Source organism: Mustela nigripes, chromosome 6, assembly GCF_022355385.1.
Source record: "Mustela nigripes isolate SB6536 chromosome 6, MUSNIG.SB6536, whole genome shotgun sequence".
Lineage (NCBI taxonomy): Eukaryota > Metazoa > Chordata > Mammalia > Carnivora > Mustelidae > Mustela > Mustela nigripes.
The window spans coordinates 38,692,984-38,709,565 of NC_081562.1; the positions used below are offsets into that span (position 1 = coordinate 38,692,984).

The 16,582-nt window shown below is 34.5% G+C and overlaps 1 protein-coding gene across 3 annotated transcripts in view; it reads left to right on the forward strand.

Moving 5' to 3' along the window:
• The window catches only part of PPP1R12A (protein phosphatase 1 regulatory subunit 12A), a 147,521-nt gene that overhangs the window by 66,203 nt on the left and 64,736 nt on the right, over positions 1-16,582 (forward strand). For all 3 annotated transcript variants that reach the window (XM_059402407.1, XM_059402409.1, XM_059402408.1), the window contains exons 3-5: positions 792-910; positions 10,055-10,214; positions 14,481-14,625. In XM_059402407.1, coding sequence (XP_059258390.1) covers positions 792-910; positions 10,055-10,214; positions 14,481-14,625 — 424 coding nt within the window. The remainder of the gene's footprint in view (positions 1-791; positions 911-10,054; positions 10,215-14,480; positions 14,626-16,582) is intronic.

Genomic DNA, 16,582 nt, shown 5'->3' on the forward strand with positions numbered 1-16,582 from the left:
TTTTTTTTAAAAAAAAAACAGTTCTGTTGGGTTTCATTTTTCAAAATATTAGGAAAACACATTTATGGTATAGTTATATACGTGCTTCTTTAGTAACACATTAAATAAGGAAACCTAATAGTTGATCGAACAGTTACTTTAATTTCAAAGTAGTGATGATCATAAACAGTATTTTAAGATATCTGCATCAGCTGAATGGCCTTCTGACTTTAGTCCATCAAACCCCGGTTAAGAACAGTTGCATATGGGGCACCTGGTGGCTCAATTGTTTGAGCATCTGACTTTGACTTTGGCTCATGTCATGATTTTGGGGTCCTGGGATTGAGCCCCACATTGGGCTCCAAGCTCAGCGGCATGTTTGCTTGAGGATTCTCTCTCTCCCTCTGTAGCCCCACTGCTCGGGTGCACATTCTCTCTTTCTCTCTCTCTCTCTCTCAAATAAATAAATCCTTTAAAAAAAAAAAAAAACTATTGCAGATGACAGACTGGGAGCATGGAGATCAGTTAGAAAACCAGTCAATACGAAGATAATGAAAAATATTGGTGGAGGCAATTTGAAATGATCCTATGGAAGACTTTCTAATTATCATTACATAACATTTTTGTATTAGTAAGGCAGTGTTTGTACATTATAGAAAAATTAGGACATATAAGAAAACATGCCCTACTTTTTAAAAACTTAATGCATCTATCCTTGGTTTTTAGTGTTGCTAAAAACATTAGTGTTTTTAGTATGCTTTTAGTCTTAATGATACTGTCATTGCTTAACTGTCTTCCTTTCCCTTTTACAGATTTTTAATTGGTCAGGGAGCACATGTAGGAGCTGTCAACAGTGAAGGAGACACACCATTAGATATTGCTGAGGAGGAAGCAATGGAAGAGCTACTTCAAAATGAAGTTAATCGGCAAGGTAATGTAAAAGCAACCTAAATGGAAGAAATGTTTAAAACTGTTTTAGAAAAAATATGATACTTGACTTTTTCAATAAAATAATCATTGGTACTAAACGGGAAATCATAATTTGAGTGGAAAATAACACCTTCCATAATAGTATGTGTGTATATGTCTGTTTGAAAAAAATACATGATTCTCAATTCTGCATCTTTTTAGTATTTTTAAAATTGAAAGAAGTATCATAAATTGTAGGATCAGACATAAAATTATGTGGTAATAAAAGCTTTGGAGAGAAAATAGGCAAAGAGGTTAGGGAAGTGGACAGGATGAATGAAACACGTTGCAAATTTAAATAGAGCGGTAGTGGGTATTTAAGCTAAGATCTGAATGACGCGAGAGGATTAATCATTCATCTGGGGAAAGAACATACCAGACAGGGAGCTACAAGTGCAAAGACAGGAGCTTGCAGGGTTTATTGGGAAAAGCAGCAAGTAGACTAGTATTACTAAAGTATGTGGAACAAAGAAGAGGCTGGGGGAAGATGATGTCACAGAGGTAACAGTGAACCATGCCAAATCAAGGCCTTGTTGGAACAGCTTTGGTTTTTAGGCAGAGAGAAGTAGGGAGCCAGTGGAGTAATTGAGGTAGAGTAACACGATCTAACTTAAAAGGCTGTGGCTGTTGTGTTGAGAGTGGATTGTAGGAAAGTAAGGGCAGAAGTAGGTGGTAGTGGACAAGGTTGGATTTTAGATGTATTTTGAAGGTTTGGTCAAGAGGATTATTGAGTGATTAAGTGTAGAGTATGCAGGAAAGAAGATATAAATGAGCTATGAATATTTTGGGAAAAGTAAGCTTTGTGGGGAAAGTTCAGGGATTTATTTTAAGATATGTCAAGTTTGTTTTGCTGATTAGATATTTAAGCAGTTGAATCTGTGAGCCAAGAAAGGTATAGGCTAGAGATACAAATTTGAGAGATATCAGTGATTGTTTATGGGTAGAGTTTTGTTTAGGAGCAATGAGTGTTCTAAACTGATTATGGTAATATTAGTTTCACAACTCTGCAAATAAATTAAAAACCACTGAACTGTATACTATAAATGTATATGAATTGTATCTTGAGACATACATAATACATAATATGTTTGTATTATATGTATATATATAATATCTTTATATAATAAAATCTAGCAGTTCTTTTTTGGAGGCACATACTCAAAAGGATTTCAAAAAATAATTTGTATACCCATGTTTATAAGAGCTTTATTCACATAAGCAAAAGATTGAGGTAAACTAAGTATCGTCAGTGGATGAGTGAATAAACATATGTGGTATTTACATACAGTGGACAATATATTATTCAGCATTAAAATGGAAATTCTGACACATACTGTAGCATGGCTGAACCTTGGGGACATTATGGTAAATAAAATAAGACAGTCACAAAAAGACAAATACTGTATGATTTCATTTACATGAAATACTTCAAGAATCAGATTAATAGAGAAAATAAGTGGAATGATGGTTGTCAGGAGGTGGGAATTTTCATTAAGAATTTTCCTAACCCCAGAATTCTTAATGACTAAGTGCTGAAAAAAAAATCTAAGGAGTGCCTGGATGGCTCATTTGGTTGTGTCTGACCCTGGATTTTGGCTCAGGTCATGATCTCAGGGTTGTGAGATTGAGCCCCATTTTGGGGTTCCATGCTAAGCTTGAAAGCCTGCTTAAGATTCTCTCTCTCCTCTTCCCCATCCCCTCCCCAATATGTGCATGCTCCCTCTCTTTCTCTCACTTTCAAAAAAAGATATAAAAAAAATAAAATAATAATGATAATCTTAAGACACTGGAGCTGAGAAGATATTTAAGTGCCTAAATTGAGTTGAGACATTGTTAACAGATAGTTGAAGGTCCCTGAAGCCCAGGAGAAATGGCATACGTTAGAAAAGTAGTTAAAAACTGGAGCTTGGATAAGTACACAGAAGAGCTTTTAACAGGAATGTTCTGAGCAGGCATTTTGTTTCTTTCTTTTTTTTTTTTTAAGATTTTATTTATTCATTTGACAGAGAGAAATCACAAGTAGATGGAGAGGCAGGCAGAGAGAGAGAGAGGGAAGCAGGCTCCCTGCTGAGCAGAGAGCCCGATGCGGGGCTCGATCCCAGGACCCTGAGATCATGACCTGAGCCGAAGGCAGTGGCTTAACCCACTGAGACACCCAGGCGCCCCAGGCATTTTGAAATAATGGGATATTCAAGACCGGAGGAGGCTGGAAGAATAGATAAAAAGCATCATAACTTAGAAAGAAGACTGCTTTATCTGCCTATATTTTGCTCTGATGAATGCCTAGATAGATACTAACCATTTCCTGTTAAACACTAGTTAAATCTTCCTATAGTCTAATATTAGCAATTATTATATGCTATGAAGGGCATGGAAATGTACTAAAAATTCTTGCCTTTGGTTTCCTTGTATGTAAAGGAAGCTTTTTGCAAGACTGATCTTAACTGTATGATTGCTTTGGTATTAGTTAGTTCCCAGCAAATGCTCTGAGTGCTGGGTATTGAAAAGACAGAAAGGAAGAAAGAAGACAATCTTTATTCTTAAGGATTTCACAGTATAACAGAGGTAACAGATATATATAAATAGAGCTTCACAATGCAGTGTGCTATGTGCTAAAATATAGATAGGGATAGAATGCTGTGGGAGAACCAAAAAGACTGTGACTGCTTCCAATAGTAAAAGTTTAAGAACGATGACATTTGAGAATGAGTTTGCTTAGCAGAGAAAGGAGGTGGTGGACAAAAAAGGTGTGTCAGGCAAGAGTATCAGCTTGTGCAAAGAAAAGGAATTGGAGACACAGCACATGTGGAGAAGTCCTTAGAACTGGAATCAAAATGCAAAGTCAGTATGGAATTAATAGGAAGGTGAGACCTGAAAAAATGAGGCTGGAGCCAGATGGTGAAGGACACCCATTTTGTAGGCATTAGATACCGTAAAGATCTCCAAGCAGGAAATGAACTTGATTGAATTCAGTTTTTAATAATATAGCTTATGGCATTTTGGAGGGTGATTTAGAATGGGGAATACACAGTGGCATATCTTCCTTGAAGGAAGGCTCTTAAATTAGTCCAGCTGAAAGATAAGGACAAAACAATTACATTTAAGATAGAAATGAGCAGGGCTGTCTTGAGGAAATATTAAGGTAAAATTAAACACTTTGATGAATAATTGATTGTGGAGGTGAAGGAAGAATTGAGGCTGTTTGCCTCCTGAAGCTTCCAGTTTAAGAATTAATGATGGCTGGAGTGCCTGGGTGGCTCCATTGGTTAAGCATCCAACTTTGGCTCAGGTCATGATCTCAGGGTCCTGGGATGGGGCCCCGCATCCAGCCGTGCACCCCGTATCGGGCTCCATATTCAGTGGGGAGCCTGCTTGTCCCTCTCCCTCTCCCTTGCCCCCTTCCCACTCATGCTGTCTATCTCTCAAATAAATAAAATCTTAAAAATAAAAAGAATTAATGATGGCTAAATTTGTATGGGAAGATGTGGGATGAAGTAGGAACAGATTTAGGGAGTACATGAGTTTGGGGATATATTGAGTTTACAGCAGCTAAAGGACATTCACATAATAATATTTGGTGTGTCGTTGAACTTAGGAGATGTCACAATGGAAAATGCACATCTAGAAGAATAATAGATGAGGGGGAGTTCTGGGAAATAATGAGATGACCCTGGAACTGAAAAGTGAAAAACTAATACCAATGACAGTAACTAACTCTTACTAAATGCTGATATTGTATGCTAGGCATTGAGCCAGTGGGCTTTAAGTCCTCATTTCATTTTATCCTCACAGTAATGCTAAGAGATTACTACTACTGTTACCCTCATTTTACAGATGGCAAATTGAGAATCAGTGATTTACCCAGGATCATAGAGGTAGGATATAGTACTGTAGTTCAGTCCCAAATAGTGTGACAGATCTCTTGAGTCCTTCATCACGGTACACTTCATCACGGTACCATTTTTATTTTATTTTATTAAGACTATATCCTACAGAATACTTCATGGTGTTCATTTTATTCATGTAATAGGAATACATGAACTTATAGAGCATAACTTTGTTCCAGAGAAACAAATTATAGGGCTGTTTTAATAGATTTTAATAATTATAAAAAGAGTACCTTAAATATACCTCTTGTACTGATAAGATTTCTAAAATTACTTATCCTGATATGAACGTTTTTATTTAATATTTTAAAATTCTTCTATTCTTTCAGCTCTAGTTTTTTATTTAATATATTTTGTCTATAACTATTTATGCTGAAATAAATTGCCTTTGATACTAGTAATGATTTGTGGCACCTCACTGGCTCAGTTGATAGAACATGCAACTTTTGATCTCAGGGTTGTAAGTTCAGGCCCCACATTGGGTGTAGGGTTCACTTAAAAACAAAACGTAGTAATAACTGAGCAGTAGCTTCAAGTATTTCTGAATTGTATTTTAATGCAGTTGCTTTTATTTAGCTTGGGACAAAAGTCAATCTTTGTATGTCTTATCTGTGACCAAACTCCAGTTTATTCTTATTTTTTCTAACCAAGAGATTTGGTTACATTTCAATCTTATATTTACTGTTTTTCAATAGTAGTAGCGGTTGTTAAATAATCTAATCCCTTTATTACACCCAATTTAATTTTGATATCTATTGTTTTCATTATTTAAAAATCTTAAAATTATAGTATGTGGGCTAAGGACCAGATAAATGCATTATAGAATTTTCTGTCTGTTAGACCGTAAAACAAGAAAGGAGAAGCAGAATCATAGGCATTTAGAGCTGATAGTAATAGTTAATACCTTGGGGCTTACTCCTGATCTAAGCATTTCACATATCTCAATTAATTTAATCCTCACAACAACCTTAGGGGATAGGTGCTTTCAGTACCATTTTTTTTTTTTTTTTGCAAATAAATATTTTACAAATAAACTGAGTATTAGCAGAGATTAAGTGTCTTGCCCAAAATAATACAGCTAGTAAGTGGCAGATGAGGGATTCAAACCCAGCAGTCTAGGTTCAGTTTCAGTGTTCTTAATCCATTATACTAATATTCAAAGACGTTATGGTTTTCTCAAGGTCGCTAGCTAGTTAAAACAGTGGAACTAAAAGGATAAAGATATTGTCATAATGTAGTACCATAAGGGTTTTTTCTCCCTTAGATTTTAATGACCCAAAGCATGATCTATAACTAATCGGTAGTATTTTAATTTTTTTTTTAAATATGAGAGTAGAGTTTTTCTTTCTAACTGGATTTTCTTAAGCATAAGAAATTTCCCTTCACACATACTTTAATTTTAAATATGAGCTGTTTTTTTTTTACATATAATTTATATGAGCATGATTTGGAGGCCAAAGAGGATAATTGCTTTATAATTAGATAAAGATAGAATGAAATTAGACAAATCTAGAAGTGAGAACTATGTATTTTTTAATTTCAGTCCAGAGGAAATTTAGAATAGTAAAAGATAATAAAAGTAAGAATATTCAAGATGGTAAAGACAAAGGCATAATGATAATAAAGAGGTAGTCTACATTTTAAAAGACTAAGTAAAAGTATAAAGCGTAAGAAAATCAGTCTGAGAAAAATCATTTAGTAAAAAGATTATATTTAATGTATTATAACTTTATAACATTAAATGTATCTTGATATGAGATGATATCTTTTGGTAGGAAATTTTTGGTACATAAAATTGATCATTTTGAAATGGTGTTACTTTTTAAATAATCATAGGTTTTGTTCATTAAACGTATATAACATTTATAATGGGGTTTTACAAAGTCTTTTGGGAATCTTTTTTTTAATTCATTTATTCACTTGAGAGAGAGAGCATGAGTGGGATGGGCAGAAGGAGAGAGAATCGCAAGTGAACTCTGAGCCAAATGTGAACCCCACCTGGGACTCAATCCCATGACCCTGAGATCAAGACCTCAGCTGAAACCAAGAGTTGGACCTCAACCAACTGCACCACCCAGACGCCCTCTTTTATGGGAAGTCTTATTGCAAGTTCCTTTTTTTTTTTTTTAAAGTAATTAATTTATTTTTTAATTTTCAGCATAACAGTAAATGTGATGTGATATAACAGTCCCTACTTTGAAGATGACTTTTCCTGTACTTAATGTAATGTGGGGATTTTTTTTTTAGATTTTATTTATTTATTTATTTATTTATTTGACAGAGAGAGAGAGATCACAAGTAGGCAGAGAGGCAGGCAGAGAGAGAGAGAGGGAAGCAGGCTCCCCACTGAGCAGAGCCCAATATGGGGCTCAGTCTCAGGACCCTGAGATCACGACCTGAGCCGAAGACAGAGGCTTAACCCACTGAGCCACCCAGGTGCCCCTAATGTGGGGATTTTTTAAATGTTTTCATTTTCATTGAGCTTCAGTTGAATGGTTTAGTTGTGCCTTGAATAATTGGTGATTTGCTTAGGCAAGGGAAGGATACAGTCCATGTAGAAAATAATAGCTTGCACTACAGCACACAAGCATGATGTACTTGGGGACCTTGGTGGAGATCTAGATTGTAAGAACACTGAGTAATGCTAAAAAAGAAAAAGTAGAGGTTAAAAGTGTATTGAGACCAAATCATAAGAAAGGCTATGTCTACTACACAAAAGAGCTTGAGTTTTGTCTTACAGGAGGTAAGGAGCCATTGACGAATTTATGTAGAAAAATGAATGATTATATTTTGATTGGAAAAACTGGGCTGGCAGTGGTGTGGGAAATGAATCAGAAGGTACTGAGATTGCGTGAGTTAAGGGTCAGTAGTAGAAGTTAAAGTGTGGGATAAAGGACATGAACTAAAATGGTGATGAACTATGATACCATCAAGACAACAGTCTAGGAGATGGCAGTTCGAAGTGTGTGAACTAATTGGATGAGGGCTGGGAATAAGGTAAACGGAAGGATTAAAGATGCCTTCCAGGTTCCTGGGTAAGTAGTAGTACCTACTCTAATAAATACAAGACAGGCAGCAAGCTGACTGGCTAGGAAAATTGAATTAAGATTTTAGCATTAAGTTTCAGATGCCTGTGGCATATGATTTTATTATATTACTTACCTAGTCTTGACTCTTTTCTGTTCTCCAAGCTCAGATATCCAGCTGACTGCCTGATATCCAGTTAGGTAGATGTCTGTCAGGGCATCTCAAACTTCACATTTCTCTTACTGAAAATTTAATTTTTCCAATTGCTCTGGCTGAAAACCTTTGATTCATATATGACATCTTTTTCTCTTACATCCAAACTAACAACAGATTCTGTGGGTGTACCTTGAAGAATTCAGAATCTAATCTCTTTTTTTTTTTTTTTAAGATTTTATTTGTTTATTTGACAGAGATCACAAGTAGGCAGAGAGGCAGGCAGATAGAGGGAGGGAGGGAAGCAGGCTCCCCGCTGCTGAACAGAGAGCCTGATGTAGGGCTCCATCGCAAGACCCTGGGATCGTGACCTGAGCCGAAGGCAGAGGCTTTAACCCACTGAGCCACCCAGGTGCCCAGAATCTAATCTCTTTACCACCTTAGGTACTACTTAGGTACTAAGTACTGCTTAGGTACTACTTAGTACTCCTACTTTGGGTAGTACCTAGTTTAAGCTACTATCATCTCTTGTCTAAATTATTATAGTAGACTCCAATTTGATACCTCAGTTTCTTCTCTTAACTTTTCAGCTTAAGTGATCCTCTTAAATTAAGTCAGATTGTGTCACTCTGTTCATTGTTCTTACTACTTTATAGATACCCTGGCCTTCTAAACAGAACATTCCGAGCAGGCTTTTACCTCAGAGCCTGCTAGGACTTCCCTATGCCTGGAATGTCTCCCAGATTAGAATATGAGTGTCTCTCTCTCTCTCTCTCTCTCTCTCTTTTTTTTTTTTTTTTTTTTTTTGCTCTAATGTCACCTTACATAGAGACTTGGCTTTACCAAACCATGTAAAACAAGTTTTTATATTATCATTACTCTGTGTCCCTTTACCTTGCTTTATTTTTCTTCACATAATGTATTATTTTCTGCCATCAATAAGTTCACTTCTACACCCATTACACCTTTATAAGAAGTACCTGACATCTTGTAGGCACTCAGTATATATTGAATGGGTGGGTGAATGGCTAAATGGGTGAATGAAAGAAAAAAATTGTGACCAGTTGGGATACGTGGATATGAATTATAGGTGAAATCTTAGTTGAGAAGGGGTTTGTGTGTGTAATTGTTTTTACTTATTCATCATGTAGTTAGTATATATTTACTGATCCCTTTTACTGTGTATTAGGTACTCATCTAGAGAGTGAGGATACAGGATAAAAAAGCATTATCTTTACATTTAATTAGTTCATGGGTTCCTGGAGTAAGACAGACTATGTAATTGCACTCTGGTTTATGCTGTTCATTAAATAACCAGCAGTTTAAGCCATGAGACCACATGAGATCATTTGGGAATTTCAAGGTTATCTTTTCTACTTTAATTTTTTTTCTCAAGATTTTGAGCTCTTTGAAGGTAAGAAAGAAGTTAAATGTAGTGTTCCTTTTTAAATTCTTTGCACTCTTACCATCTCAACCTCAGTGCTTAATAAATGCTTTTAAATGAATGAACATCTATATAATTTATTAAAATTATAATGCTGATACTAATAGTGAAGAATGTACTATGTTAGAAAAGGAAAGAGTTTGGTAGAGCATCTGTATGAAAATTGCTAAATTTTCTGAGTCGAAGTCTTCAATAAACATTTCTACCTAGTAGGCTAGAGTTCAGAGAATTGGTCAAAGCAGTTAGAAATTTAAGACTTAATTATATTTTGCTTTGTCTTGTTTTTAAACTAAAGGATGATATACCTAAGGAAATAAACAAAATTTTAAGAACAAAAGATTTATCAGAAAAGGTAAAAAGAAAGCCAAAATAATATTGTGGGGCAAAAACTAAATAATGAGCAGAGAAGGCTAATAAAATAGCTATAGTATTCCTACATTTCCTTATTGAACCAGGTTGTTGTTAGCAGCCCATTTTTCAAAAATACAATTTCATTTTTAGTTTTTATTTAAACTTGACTTATTTTGAATAATTTTATTTCCCAACATAGAAAAAACATTTTCTATAAAGAAAAAAAATTTTTTCATTTTATCAGGGGTTGATATAGAAGCAGCTCGAAAAGAAGAAGAACGGATAATGCTTAGAGATGCAAGACAGTGGCTAAATAGTGGTCACATAAATGATGTCCGACATGCAAAATCTGGAGGGACAGCACTCCACGTTGCAGCCGCTAAAGGCTATACAGAAGTTTTAAAGTAAGTATTATTTTTCACAGTAATTTTTCTAATTTGGTTTACTTTCTTTATTTCATTGTTTTGAAACGGTTTATAAAAGTGATTTGATGTCTATTTATAGGTAAAAGAGAAAACTATATTGAATGTTATTGCTTTATATCTCAAACCCTTTTTTTTTGCTCTTGAATTTTGATTATTCTGTTCTATTCTTAGGTTGTAGTTTTCCACTAAGTTAAAGTGACAGACAGTCATTAAATGTTACCTTCTGGGGTGGTAAATTACTACAAAGTCATTTTGAGGTTCCCAGATTGACCAACTCTGGTTACTGAGATTAAAAACAGTATTCCATATAAACATAATCATCATATTCAAAGAACTTGATTCTTAGTGGATCGTTATTTACATGTAATTTATCTAAAATGCAGTTTTCTTTTTACTACATAATTTTGGGACTCAGTGCTTTTAGCATAATACCGGGTTATAAGCAACTGAGACTTTTTAGGTCTATATATTGATCAGCAAATTTCCTTGAAACAAAGCTCTGTTATATCACAATAATTTTTTTTCTTTAACTTATGCAGTGCAAAGCTGTAGGCAGCCATATGAAAAAAATAATTTAGTGCATAACTTTTGTTATATGTATGTGAAAGGAAATAAGACTAGTACGCAGGAAAATCTTCTCCACCCTTTATATTGTTACGTTCCACCGGAGTTTCTAATATAAAACTGTTCTCCTTATTCCCTCTTCTCAGTAAAAACAGTGAGGTTTAAGTGGGCCACCTATTCCCAGGTTTTCTCCTTTTTTCAATCTTGGCTGACTTCAGTAACTGAAGCCTTCTAGAATAGTGAAGTTAACTTTTGATTACCTTTTGTTATCCTGTGTGTTTTTCTCTAATCCCAAACTTAGCAAACTTGTAGACCCCATTAGCAGGTCACAAATGAACTTAGTGACTTGATGACAGCATTTTTTAAAGAAAAAAATTGAAATATTAGAGAGTTGCATATGGTAAAGGCAATATATTTTGAGTACTAGTTGCACTATAAAATAGTTTACCAGACAGCTTCCAAGTGGTCTTTAATTAGGTTCTTTAAGCTCTTAAAATTCTTTATTAAGATTTTCAGTGGGGATTGGGATATATTTTAAACTCCTCAAATTAGTACTTAAGACCATAAGTCATCCTCTTAAGCTAAGCTGCTACCATTGCTCCTCAGGCATGCATTATTCCAACAATATATATCTACTTGAAGTTCTGTCATGATGTCTTAATGCCTGCTTTGTTTCTGTCTAGATACCTTCATTCACCATCTCTTCAACTTGGAGGCAAATTCCTTTTGATCCTTTGACTCAGTTCAAGGCTCTTAAGCCTATGAAATAACATGCTCAACCTTATTCATAATAAGTGCAGATAAAGCTACAGTGAATTACCATTTTTCATCTCTCATATTGGCAAATATTAAAATGTTTGGTACACTGTGTTGGCGAGGTTGGGGAAAAGGCACTTATATGACAATTGAACAGATTCTATCAAAGTAACAGTTATTCTTTGGCTTAGCAATTAGTTCTGCCTCTAGGAATTTTTTTTAAGATAATCTCAGAGGAAAGAAGGTATGTGCTAATAACAACAGCATTATTTGTAATAGGAGTAAGAGAAGGTTGAATAATTTTTAATACACTCTTTCACTGAATACTCTGGTAGCGATTAAAACACTATATATAGAAATAGAAAGAACACTAAGATATATTAACTGTAAAAAGAAAAGAACAGAAATATTCATCATTTGTGTTTATATTTGAAAATTTTAGGGGCATCTGACTGGCTCAGTTGGTGGAGCATGCAACTCTTGCCCTGGGTTGTGGTTTTGAGGCCCATGTTGGGTGTATAGATTACTTATAAGTGACTCTTAATCTCACAAAACAAACTGAGGGTTGCCGGGGGGGGGGGGTTGGGGGGAGGGGGGGGGATTATGGACATTGGGGAGGGTATGTGATTTGGTGAGTGCTGTGAAGTGTGTAAACCTGGTGATTCACAGACCTGTACCCCTGGGGATAAAAATATGTTTATAAAAAATACAAAATTAAAAAAATAAAAAAATAAAAAAATAAAGGTGCTAACCAATAAGGAAAAAAAAAAAAAAAAGATGAAGTCTTTAAGAAAAAAAATTCTTTTAATTTTTTTTGCTGGTATATACATAAAATCTCTCTAAGGATCCAATCAAAACTAGTAGTATGGTTATCTGAGGGAGGGGAAACTGTTTGGCTAAAGGTCAGAAGTGGGAGTTTGACTTCCCTAGCCACTAGCCATTTATTCTTTTTTTATTTCTGAACTTTGTAAGTATGTTACTTAAATAAAAATATGTATGAAATGAAAAATAAACAGAAGATACTAGTTTCATATGTAACTTTCTCCCTACTTATTACCCCTGTCCCTTTCTCCACAAATACACAGCCCCTTTCTATTGAATTTGATGCTTTTCAACTTTGTACTGCCATTGCATTACAGAAACTCTTTCAGGGTTGATTGTTTTACTTGACTTTTGTCTTCCATTTGAAGCTTTTTGAATATAATAAGCACTGTCTTATTTTTTTGAGTATTGTGTAGCCTGGCATATAAAGAGACCCTTATGATTATGGGGCGGGGGGGAATATATATATATATACACCTTTCTTGTCTTGCCTCTCTGGATAGAATCCCAAGTACTTAAAATTTTTGTCACTGAGAATATTTAGTATGATTCCAGTTCATATTTTCTTTTTTTTTTTAAGATTTTATTTATTTATTTGACAGACAGAGATCACAAGTAGGCAGAGAGTCAGGCAGAGAGAGAGAGGGAAGAGATAATCTCCCTGCTGAGCAGAGAGCCTGATGCGGGACTCGATCCCAGGACCCCGAGATCATGACCTGAGCTGAAGGCAGCGGCTTAACCTTACACTGAGCCACCCAGGCGCCCCAGTTCATATTTTCTAATGGGGGATATATTTTTATATCTTCCAGTATTATTCTGTTAATAAAGTTTCTGATAATACATGTTAGTGGACCTATTTTTTTGAACTTTAAGTTCTAGACTTATATCTGTTAGCCTGTTCTTTAGATTGGAGACTCTTAAATGTTGGTCTTCAGGCAGGTAACGGGATTTACTAAATATATAAATTGGCAAGGTGCATCTCCCAATATACTGTTTATTTCCATAGGACTATAGTGGAGGTGGGGGATTTTTTTTTTTTTTAATAAGCCTTAAAATGGCTTTGTTTTGGATCCAGAATTGGAAATGGCTGCTTTAGATATTCTTAGGAAATAGGGGATCAGTTCGTGAAATATAAATAAATGAGGGGTTATGTATTAGCTATCACTGCCACCTCCTGTAGGTAAAAAGAAGCCCTTCTCAAGCTCAACTTCTTGGAAAGTAAGGTAAAAGTCAACCAGATTTCATGAGTTGTAAAGTATTTACTACTCGCCTGTGTGTGTGAGGCTGTGTGCTATGTGCAATTTATAGACCAATTCTTTGCTCTCTGAGCTTAATTTTCTAAATAAAGGTTAATGTCAATATAAAGTTAGGAAGGCATACTAACATAATTTATACAGTTCTTTGCACTGTATTAAAATGTATTCCTCTTTTCTAGCTTTGTTGATAATTGGTATATCTGCTTTCTACTGCTGCAGAAAAGTAGATTCGACCCCTTGAATATTTGTTTTGCTTTGTTTTGTTCTTAACAGATTGTCATTTTCCTATGAAAATTACCCATGATAAATCATTAAGCTTTGTGAAAAATTTCACAAACTAGTTCCTCAACTGCAAGGCAACAGAAAAACTACAAAATAAATTTGTTTGATCCCAGTTTATTTTTAGAACACATTTAGCTTGAGATGATATATTAAATGGATACATGAAGACATTCCCTCAATAAATCAGTTTAACATACAAATTGATCCAGGAGCTTTTAAGTTCACATTGAAAAATTACTGACTTTCCTATGAAAATTTCAACTATAATTCATATTAACAAGAATAAGTTAGTATTGCACCAAACCATAAGACCTGTTAGTCATTAGGAATTAATTAAAGCTGAGTGCATTATTATGACAGTAATTCAAGATCCTCATTGCCACTGTTTTCTGAGAATTATTTTCTTTTGTCCTAGTTAATTTATTGAAGGAAAGGGAGAAGATACAAACTAGGGAAAGAAATACATGACAAATTTTTGTTAACTTGCATGATATAAAGCTAATGATATAAGTTTGCTCATTTTTAGATTTCTTAATGATTATCTAATTCACTGTAATTTCTTTAGACTTTTAATACAGGCAGGCTATGATGTTAATATTAAAGATTATGATGGCTGGACACCTCTTCATGCTGCTGCTCACTGGGGTAAAGAAGAAGCATGTCGAATTTTAGTGGATAATCTGTGTGATATGGAGATGGTCAACAAAGTGGTAGGCCTTTTAAATGTATTTTAAATATTTAAATTTTTAGAAATATCCAATAGGTATTCTAAATATTTAACTTTTAGAAATAAATGTTTTAGAGTCTGAAAAATGTTGTAATATAAATTCTGTAATTGTATTAAGTTTTAAGAACTGTACAAAAGAACATTTATCAACCACTTATTGATTTTTATTATCAATTATTTAAGTTTTTCTCAGTCTGTGAGGTGGTTTTGGCCTTGTTCCTCAGAGAAAGAAGTATTACTCTTTGAGTAATCATACATAATAGATTTGGGTACTTGGGAACTCATAAATAAAAGAAAATTTTGCATTACTCTGTGAATGTTTTCTCCCATCATTCTGAGTTGGAACACATGCAGAAGTATATTTCTGTTTCTCTTTAGCTGATAGTCTTAATAGCTTATTTATAGTAGCTTTTTAAGTGACATGGATAATGGGGTCTTACAGCATGTGAAACTAGTAAAAACCACTAAGTTTTAGCCCAAATTAAAAAATTGAGATGCAACGTCTAGTCCTAGTTTTGCAGATGAGAAAACTATTTATGAGGTAAAAGATTTACTTAACATCTAATATCACCCAACTAGGTAGAGGGAAAGAAGGAGTGAATGTCAGATAGATAGATAGATAGATAGATATTTTATTCTATTTATTTATTTATTTATTTATTTATTTTTTACAAAATCATGAACAGATTCAGGTTATCAGATTCCTTATTAGATGAGATATTTTTTCCTTGACTCCCTTCTAAGCACCATCATTCAGTTACCAGTGTCACCAGTATTCCTGTTAGTTCCTCCTGTTCTGTGTTCATGATTCTTACTATCTACCAACAGTTGCAGAGCTTAAAACACATTTCCCCTAGGTGAGCTTGATTACCCTTAACTTCTATAGAATATCCCTTATGTATTCTGTTTTATAAGATAATGTAGTATATTACTTAGCAGAGATTCCTAAAATGATCTCATCTTTATTCAAGTGGCACCATCTGATCCTACTGTGTCCGTTAATATAAGTACTGGTGCTGATTATGCTCTAATTAACTGCAGTTTCTAATTGGAGATCTGCAAAGGGAAGAGAACAGATATGATATACCATATGCCCAAGATTTTCCTGTGGGTGTTTGGAGGTTGTGCAGATTGATGTCCTAGTTGCTGACATGAAGCAATAAAGAAGCCCTGTGAGCTCCTTTGCTCTTTCTGGAGCATTTCACGTATGTGCTTTAAGTAAGAAGTGTGCAGGCAAGTTAAAGTCAGTCTAAAAAGTAATGAAAATCTTCAGGAAAATCAAGATTTAAAAAATGCTTGAGATTGATCCAAGTGTTTGAGAGTATAAGTATAGGTTTGCTTTTATATAAGTATAAAAGTCTTTGATTTTGTAGTCACGACTTTTAGTAATTTGCTTTCTCTACTGTTGTTATTATAACAGTATTCTGTTTTGTAATCAGCATTAGAAGACAGATGTTGATACTGTTAAGTTAAAAAGCCAGGTAATTTTAGTTTGACAATTCATACTTCCTCTCCTTGGTATAGAAATTCCCTCAGGTGCTGGGATTTTTCTGAAGAAATTAGTAAATACCTCTTACGTTCTAATCTGTTTGCATGCCTCTCTCTCTCCCAAACAGCGTCCCCTGATGGCCACTTGCTCATTGACATGGACAGTACTGATAATTGGTTCATTCTTTGGTAGTGGCCTCCAGATAAGGACCAGAGAGAGCAGCTTATTAATGAAAATCCTTTTCCAAAAAGATTGTATCATTTTCCAGTTTAAACATGTTATGTTTTGGTAGTGATTCATGGACAATATATAGTATGTGTGAAAAAATTACTTTATCTTATACCTGTTCTATAATTGTCTAATTCCTTTGCCATACAGTTCATCATAATTATGCTCTAGGACAAAGACTGCATATAAATAGTTTTGCTTTATCTCCTTTTGTTTCTGTCTT